Genomic DNA, 9,620 nt, shown 5'->3' with positions numbered 1-9,620 from the left:
TGCTGAGATGCTGCACAGTGATGAACAGAGCATGAAAAAGATGGGGCCCTGCTTGCCTCTTCCTTCGTAGATTGTGTCATTGTTGTGATGAAGAGGCACGCTTGATTTCGCCTCAAAAGAATGGGAGAGATGGCTCTCATCTCATCTCTTCTTGCTGCATATCACCTGTGAATCTGGCTGTGATGGGGTGCATGGATTGGTGGGTGTGCACATTTGCTATCTGGGCGTCCTCCCTTCCATCATTGCGATGCTCTCTCTGTATGTGTGTGTGCGCGCCATGGTAAAAAAGATGATAGCAATGGCAGAGCAGAGGTGTCCTTTTCTCCTATCTGCATTTCAGTTTTCATCCTTTTTTACCGCCCGGCTGGCTTTACTCTGAACAGATTTGGAACATTAGCATGGATTAATTAAGTTTTGGACATGTATCATGTTAATATGGTCAACATTTGCACGAATACATACACTGAGAGCAAGTGCCTGCATCTGCAATATGTTAACTGTTGCAGGTGCAGCAGGGATGTTCATGTCTCTGCCTTGCATTGCTCATAGGAGAGGACTGTGAATGAGAAACTGAAGCTCATGGTACCACAAGTCCACAACACAAGCACACGTTTTAAGGATGAGAAAAATGTGTGCTCATGCAACCAGGTCTCCAGTTGCATAGCAAATCGCTCACTCACACAAACAAGCAAGGGAGGGACAAAGAATCACCACGCTCTGTAGTTTGTTCATCATCTGATATGCAAATATGCAATGCACTCAATGAAATGAAGCTTGTCCTACATGGTAGGACATGCCCTGTTTGTTTCCAAGGTGACACAGGAATCAGACAAGCAGATACACATCTATCCAAAATTCCAGCAAAGTCTTGGGGTGACATCCTGACATGCTGTGTATCCATCAGGAGACCAGAAAATAAGGCGAGCTAGCTATTACATAGGCAAAGATAAGGTTCTGTGATTCTGTCGTGTTGGTTCAATGAATGCCATCCACTTGACAATCTCACGACGAAGTTATGCAGAACTCGACTGATTCCAAGCTTTAGTGAAGAATCCATGCAAAGGCAGGGATCAAACGATGCAATGAGGTTAAGTAGTAAGATTGACAGAATCTTAATTATTCAGTTGTCAAGCAGAAGAGTGATGAATGATCATGGAACTTTCAATCTGTCACTGCCTCAATTAAAATGGAATTGAAAATATTTCACGGCATGCTTAAGAGACATGTTAACTAATATTCTGAAAGATGCCATGCATCAAAGCTGGTTAGTGCAGAATGACAATACAGAAAGAACCTAGGAGAATGTAGCTTCTACTCTTCAGCCTCATTAAGAAATTTTATACAGTAGCTTAGGTACAGACTGCAGAGACTTCCACAACCTTATTACTTTCTGATTGCATATATGCTTTCATGTCCTCTCACAAGGACAGTGGCAATTGCATAGCAGTTGAACTACTGCCATCTGCCACTAATAAAGGCAGCATCTCTCGAAGTCAGCGTAGGATTTGCAAAGTAAACTATAGCTAATTTGACAGTAATTAATTAACAATCAGTAGAAGCTAGCTCCAATGGAAGAGAAGCATAGTGGTGAAAAAGTCATGTCGACCAACGAGCATCAGGATGGGAATTAGGAAGCTTGCACTACGGAACTAAACTATAATTAAGTCTACTTCATCATGCACTAAAAAGTGAACAAAACTGCTGGCTCGTAGTAGCTGGTTTCATTTGTGTGCACGCAGCACCTGCCACTGCAGGTATTGGAAGAAAGCTTAGCTGACTTCCTCCTTGACAGAAAATCTAGGTGAGAAGTTTCTCTCTTCTCTTTTCTTCAATTGTTCTTCTCGAAGCTTCTGAACATATTCTTCAATTACTAGTAACATGCATGTTTATTAATTACACTACAGATGATAATATATAGTTCAGGAGCTAAAACAGGAGAGAAATGGGGAGTGAGTTTGTGCCAAATGGATATATAGGAAGCAATATGATCATTCATATGCAGGTATATAGCTCACAACTGAGATCTGTTTGCTGAGTTGAAACAAGCATGGCATGCGGAATATGTTCAGAGGAATACAATTTCCTCCATATATAACTAAAATATCGGCTGATAGATCAGCATTCAGGCATGAATATATATATTGATCCTCTATACACACATTCCGCCTGCTGCAATACATAGCAGTACAGCAACAACGTTACAATAATAGCATGAAGACGTATACAGATTATTCACTTGTGCCGACGTCTAATATCTAATCGATCAAGCAGCATGCAACGTAATACGGCATTATTAAGGCCACGAATCACATTAAACGTAAGCTTAGGCTGTGTTTAGTTCCTTCCAAAGTTAAAAGTTTGGGTTGAAATTGGTACGATGTGACTGAAAAGTTGTGTGTGTATGACAGGTTGATGTGATGGAAAAAGTTGGAAGTTTGGATCCAAAGTTTGGATCTAAACACAGCCTTAGTATATAATGTATTGCAAACTTACTTATTATTACTAGTCTGCTTTCGTTGACAAGGCTAGGAAATTCCTGACATCATTGATCAGAGCCTTGTCAAAGAAAGTTAATTTGTGTTGTCTTAAAAAATAAAAAAGCCAGATATGTACATAGTTCATTATGTAGACTTATGTTACATAAGCTAGTAGGGCCCGGACGAGCCAAAGTGCAGACCTACGGAGCATGTCCTGGAAATAATATTGAACTTCTGCCTTTTTTAAAGACTAATGGTGAACTATGAGCAGGCAATGGCGTGTTCATTGCTATACATGATATGCACGCACGCAAAAATTTGGCTTAATTTGTTTATTAAATGTTTTCAATTCATTGGTTATGTATTGAGCACAGTATTAAATGACATGTCATTTCCTTATTAGCCTTGTGCATCCAATTTGTCATGGACTTATTATTTGCCCAAACTGTTCTGATTAATACATGTAACCATGTTGTTGACCATATATATAGCTCATACTTACTCCGTCCCAAATTATAAGACCTATATATTTTATATGGTTTTCAACGATATATTTGTACCGTTAATTCATTTCACATTATGTTCCCAACGAATATGAAACTAACACATGTGATTTAAAATATAAATCTAATAATATAATATACATAATATTTAGTATAGATATAATTAATATGATTAATACTTAAAAGTTGCCGAGTTTATTTTTTTAAAAAAAGTCATTTAATTTGGGATGGAGGGATTATTTAGTTCTATGACACAGAAATTCACGAGGGGAAAAGAGTAGGGAAACGTCTACACATGAAATAATGAAAATCCTCTTTAATTACTTTAATTTTGACTAAGCTCGAGACAGCGCAAGTGTTCATTATATTTAAGGGAAAAAAAAACTTTGTTCTCACGCATATATATATTCTTGCGCGCGCACACACTGAAATAATCAAAGAGATGCACATACACACACATATACTACGTACTCATCTCTCTGAAAGTCTGAACTCTCTTACTTTGATTAACCCATGATCAAGTGAAGAACTGAAGATGTTCTCCTGTACAGTAATTAAGGGGCATATTAACAGCTTAAACACAGTGCAGGTAGCTCTTGCTGCAATATGCTACTAGCTGTCTACACATAATACCGTGCATGCATCTATATATGCATGGCTGTTCCTCTCTCTCTATATATATACGGCTAGCTAGTAGTGATCACCTCTTCCAAGAGCTTGTACCTCCGAACCCTCGGCCTGCCCCTCGCGACGCCGGGCGACAGCGGCGGCGGCGCGTCGTGGTCGGCGCGGCGGACGCGGCCGCCCAGGTCCGACGCCGACCGCCGCAGCAGGATACGCCGCTGTGCCGGCGACGGCGGCGGCAGCGGCGCCGGCGCCGGCGGTGGCTTCTTGATGGGCTTGCTCAGGTCGGCAGCGAAGTGCCCGCGGGCGGCGACGACCTTCGCCGCCGCCGTCGATCTGCTGCTGGCAGCTGGATCGCCGCCGGCCGCTGCTCTGGCGCCGGTGGGCGGCCTCGCCATCGAGCTCGAGGCGGCGGCGGCGCCGCCGCCGCCGCCGTCGCTTCCTTGATCCGCCCTCAGGCACCAGTTGCACGTGCCGTACGACTCTGCCTTGGGGTATCGCTCCGAGCAGTATCTGGCAGTATCATACATGCGTATATACAGATCAGTTTAGCTGTAAATACGTGGAAAATGATTGCGTGATCTACGTTATTGCATGCATGTACGTTTCAGATAGACACTGACATGCAACACAAGTATATATATGTACATCCATGCACGGAGATAAACGAACCAACACAACAAAACTGGCGAATCCTGAATTATACTTATGTCTCGATCAATATTCATGCGTCTTTTTCAGAAAAAGAAAAGAACTCTTCATCAATTTGTCAAGATAAGATCGATGCATGCGTTCATTATATTTATAGTTATCCATATACTATACAGTTAGAGCTAGCGATCAAGCAAGTACAATAATGCTTTAAATCAACATTTATGCCCATAATTTTTCTTTAATCACGCAGATGTTTCAACAATATTCATATGGCCTAGCTGACATGCGCAGCCACTGTCAAGCGCTAGGGGAAAGAGAAAGAAAGCAGAATTAATTAACAAAGATCGAACTATTTGCAGACAGTGACCGTGTTATGTACTATATATTTCAGCCACGAACGCCCTACTTTGAATCAATTTGTTTGACAATTTCGCGCGGATCGCGCGAAAAGTCAGACAAAATTAGCTGGAAGGCGCGCTAAAAGTTACTACTCGGAGACACGCGCGCACGTCAAAAGCGCACGAACTGTGGCTTGTCATCGATCAGCTACATGCCAGTCAATAATCTTATAATCACAGCTAATTCGATCACTAGCTACGGTCTGGGGCCAATCCATGTAGATGGATTAGTCATTAGTTGAGAGGAATGTGTTACATGTGTAGCAGTGTTGAGCAGTTGTGGTTCAGAGATCGATGCATGATCAATTGAAACTATTGAAGTGGTTGCATGCTCGAACTGTGTGGTGCACATGCATATGTACGTCAGTGGATTATTCCGATGGCGAAAAAATTAAACAATCTGCATCGTGTGCCAGTTTGCTATTGATCTGAATAGTTAGTTTCTCAGATAAACAATCCACGATGGCTATTAACCTATGAACTCATCCAATTAAGAGTATCAGTTCATGTAAATCTTACAGTTAATTTATATAGAAGAATATATTGATTCCAAATTAAACTGATTCTATCCTGATCTGAGTATGTGCCCAGAAATCCAAATGAATCAATCTAGCATGTCTCTCATATTGGGTTGGGGGAGGTGTCAAAAATTATTTTCGTTAAGGAAAAAAAACACCCAAATCTGCAGTTGCGGACGAACACGAACAAATTAACAAATGAATTTTGACGAGAGAGCAAAACATACGTACGTGTGCTGGGAGCGGACGGCGCAGGCGGCGCAGCGGAACAGCTCCGGCAGGAGGCCACGGTCGCCGCACATGCAGCACACGGCCGCCGTGGCGGCGGCAACCGGCCGCGGCGGCGACGACGACGATCCGGCGGCTGACTTGTCAATCCCCATATATATCTCGGCAGATCGATCGATGAATCGGGCGGCTATCTCAAGCGCATCGATTGGTAAAGCTGCCGCATGAGATCGATCGATCGATGGGATGGGATGGGATTGGGAATGGATCGGATCGAAACTTCAAAAGGGAGCAGATTGGTTGCTGATGGCGAAGTCGAAGTCGAATGTGGTTTGGGAAGAGGAGGAATTGGAGGTGGTAATGCGGCGCCTGCCGACTTCACGCATCTCAAGATCTTGTAGAAGGAAGGAAGGAAGCTGCCCTCCTTTAATTTTGTCCTCCTCCTGCTGCTGCTGCTGCCATGGCTGTAAAGATTTGCTGCAGTTTTTTTTTATATTTTTAGTTTCTGAGATGGCTTTTGCGTTTTGGACCCTGAAGTTTGTGGCTTTATGTTACAAGTTCTTTTGTTGGCCTCCCAAGAAAAAGATCTTCTCTTGTACTATGAAGCAATTGAGGCATGTAGTTTATTTGTACGATGAATATCGAATGGCTAAGAATAGGTGATGAATCTAAGGGACTGGCTGTTCAGATTGATGTTATTTTCAACCATACCATTTTATAGTAAAATTGTCAAAAAAATGTCTACGTTTAGTTTATTGCCAAATTTGATAAATAAATAAGAAATTCTGCCAAAAATTTAGCAATATTGTTAACTTGCCAGATTTTAGCTACAATCTAAACAGACCCTAAGACTTAATAATCCTAGTACTAGTAGGCTCGCCGGTGAGCCACAACATTATGAATATTTGCGGTGCCTGGCATGCCACACACATGCTTATGTCTAGGCATTAGAAAAATTCCTTAGTTCATCAATGTCTTAAGTTTAAATCTAATTTAAGTATTTTTCTTTGGTCCTATGTGTACAAATTGTATTTAAATAATATAAGGTGGGTATATAGCTCTAACTTATAAACTTTTCAGTCTTAATCATTATGCACACGTGTTTATTTGAAAAGGTGTTATAGTTTTAGTCTTTTTTATTAGATGCACAAATTTTAATTGTCGAAACACAACAATGAAACAAAATAACCACCCACGCTCATGTGCAATTTCAATACGATTTTCATGATGCGCACGTATTTAATATGTAGCCTTTGAGACCGATGAGAAGTGATTGTTGTTGCTACAATTGCCGCTACCGCCCAATACCACAATTGCTAATTGAAAGTATGTATCGCTGCAATAGCTACAGCTGCAACCACAACAATCAGATCCGATTAAGCTCTTTATTTGTTGAGTATATACTCGAATATATATTAAAATATATATTCATGACATGTGTAAGTGGCAGCCGTGTACCCAATGCTTTATCTCTGTCTTAGTGAATCTTGATTCGACGTCTTCTAGGTAAAAAAAAAATAAACAAAGCGTGCAAGACAATAGACATGTCGGCTAGAGGCTACATACCAAAATACCACATATGACAGGGTTCAGAACGCAAAAATAACTGGAGTGAAAAAATAATTCGAGAGGCACCAACAGGTCCCTTTCATGGCAAAACTGTAGATAGTGAGACATCAAGGGGCAAACCCTTTCCCCCGAGGAATAATAGCGCAGCTGGGCGGATGGACTTCGTTGGACGGCCGTGCGGACGCAGGGGCCCACTTCGACGCTCCCTCCACCTACCACCCACCCACTGACACGTGGGGCCCACATAAAACCCCAGGCCCACCTATCAGTCACGGGCCTCGCGGGGAAGCGACCACCAAATCCGCCGGTGGCATCGGGCCGTAAATTCACGGGAAGCGCGGGGGTTGATTGGGCCGGAAGCGGGCCTTGGTCGGCGGTTTGACCCTGCATGCCGCGCTGGCCAATGGGAGACCGGCAGCGATGGCGTGGGGCCCACGTGCCGTGGCGGGTAGGTACTTTGGCGCATGTGGACGGGGGAGGCCGATGGATGGATCGGGCCCTGCGAGCGAGCCGACAAGGCAACGGAAATCTCGTGTGGTTTTCGCGGCTAAATTGAAGTACACTCTCGTGTGGTTGATTATGTTTTTTGATTAGAGCGATTTTTTGGATTAGGATGCCGTCATGCTGCGTGGCTGCGTGCGAGCGTGTGCGTGCATGGGGTTTAGCGTTTCGAGAGGTTAGGATTTGATCGGCTCTGTGGAACGTTGTAGAGATCGGGTGCGTGACGTGGTGATGGTGGTGGTGGTGGCCGGTCTTATCCTAGGTAGGTAGCTGGCCGAGAACGCGGCTTGTAGTCTCTGAATTAGCGCCTTAAGATATGCTCGTATGCTACCGATAGCTACATAATTTTATTAGTGTGAAGTACATATGTCCCAACATTAGAAAAATTGATAATAAAGTTATATCTACAGGTGGACGGGATTCTCCGGATAAAAGTTCTTACCTAAGACTTGATGGGCGACGGCGGCCTGTGATATCTATGAAGACGTCGTATAGGAGATCATGTTGATTTCCTTGCTCGCCTCCATTCAGGGTGGTGTGTGGCGACGTTCTTAGATGTTCTCGTCGGGTTACATGAGAAGCGAGTAGATCTTCTCTCTCGCCCTTCTCTCTACAACGTCCAAAAGTTTGAAAGCAATATTATGCTGTTTGAAAGCAATATTATGCTGGAGAAGAGCGAGGCGATAGGTATGTTCCTCTTCGAAGGGCTGACGACGATCGGGTACGCTTAGCGATGATCGGTTAGCATTAGTCCTATCCTCAATTCCGTTATTGGAGTCGCCAACGTGTAATGGTGTGTTTTTCTTTCTTTCTTTCCTGATCGTAGCCTCCCAGATAATAATCTTCGTATTTCTCCTTGCTATATCAGCATGAAACTTTGCACTATCTTAGGTGATGGTTGTTTCAATATATATATATATATATATATATATATATATATATATATATATATATATATATATATATATATATATATATGCATATGACTTCAAATCACTGGTGGAGAAAACCTTATTAGTCCCGGTTCGTAACCCCCTGTAGTTTCCGGTTTTTAAACCAAGACTACCAATCCGGGACTAAAGATAGCGAGATCGCTATCTTTCGTCCCGGGTGAAATAGCCGGGACTAAAGATCGATCTTTAGTCCCGGTTGGTAACATCAACCGAGACTAAAAATGGGTCAGCCACGTGGCCGGCTGAGCCATCTTTAGTCCCGGATGGTGTTACCAACCGGGACTAAAGATCGATCTACTTTTTTTATATTTGCATGGCCCTGTTGCTGCATGGTTTATATATATAATATGCATATATATGTTTCAATACACTAATTTTGGTTTTCACTTACATATACACGGGCATTTTTTAGTATGATTTTAGTAAGATTCATACATTTACTTGTCTATATAAAACATTAATTTTTCAGGATTGTGTGCGCTAGTCACGAAAAAGGTGCATGGATTTTTCAGGATCAGATTGAAGCTTCGGGCGTGGGGTCTGCTTTGTTGAATCATAATATAGTTCACGTAATCACGCCTCGACAAATTTATGATAGGTACAGTAAACACAGGCACTCGTGCGCGTTCCTGGGATGATGATGGACCGGGGTTGCAGCTTGGTCGCTGTTGTACAACACCAGAGAAAGCTTCTTCCCTGCGTGCCATTGCCATTGCAGCTGGAGAAACGTAGTAGTACAGTGTTGATAGACTCTCCGTGCAACCAGAAAGTATGGCTGGTGCTACCAATTCAGCAGGCTGGCACAGCCTTACCATGTACTAGGCCGACAGGACATGCCAGCTGCCGGCAGCGACGTCGTCGTGCGCAAGAGCTCATGTTCATCACCGAATTGCTTGCCGCTAACCTTCCGGGAAGAAGGCGGCGTGTGCAGATGACGTAAGGCAGCACATGGTCGATGGTTCCGTCGCTCTCCCACTCGTGTACAGCCCTTTGGAAACTGGAACGAGCACATGCTTTCCACACACACAACGACAGAGACACTTCTTTGGCCTGTCTGCTGAAGGAAGCGGACAACTTACCTGTTTCGTGTTCTCAATATATATATATATATATATATATATATATATATATATATATATATATATATATATATATATATATATATATATATATATATATATATATATATATATAT

General features: G+C 42.7%; 1 protein-coding gene and 1 long non-coding RNA gene across 2 annotated transcripts; one reads left to right on the top strand and one right to left on the bottom strand.

Annotated features, from left to right (window-relative positions):
• Positions 1-3,460: 3,460 nt before the first annotated feature.
• Positions 3,461-5,773, bottom strand: LOC4331879 (uncharacterized). Its single transcript, XM_015773426.3, has 2 exons — positions 5,406-5,773; positions 3,461-4,117 (listed from the first exon to the last, which is right to left on the bottom strand). Exons 1-2 carry the CDS (start codon positions 5,555-5,557, stop codon positions 3,667-3,669), a joined length of 603 nt encoding a protein of 200 aa, XP_015628912.1. The 5' UTR covers positions 5,558-5,773; the 3' UTR covers positions 3,461-3,666.
• Positions 5,774-7,770: 1,997 nt separating this feature from the next.
• Positions 7,771-9,449, top strand: LOC112938317 (uncharacterized). Its single transcript, XR_003241464.2, has 2 exons — positions 7,771-8,265; positions 8,895-9,449. It is a non-coding gene; the product is annotated as an uncharacterized lncRNA (long non-coding RNA).
• Positions 9,450-9,620: the final 171 nt, after the last annotated feature.

The sequence above is a fragment of the Oryza sativa genome, chromosome 3 (assembly GCF_034140825.1).
Source record: "Oryza sativa Japonica Group chromosome 3, ASM3414082v1".
Taxonomy (NCBI): Eukaryota; Viridiplantae; Streptophyta; class Magnoliopsida; order Poales; family Poaceae; genus Oryza; species Oryza sativa.
The sequence above is the reverse complement of the archived record's forward strand: the minus strand, read 5'-3'. Positions and strand labels throughout refer to the sequence as shown.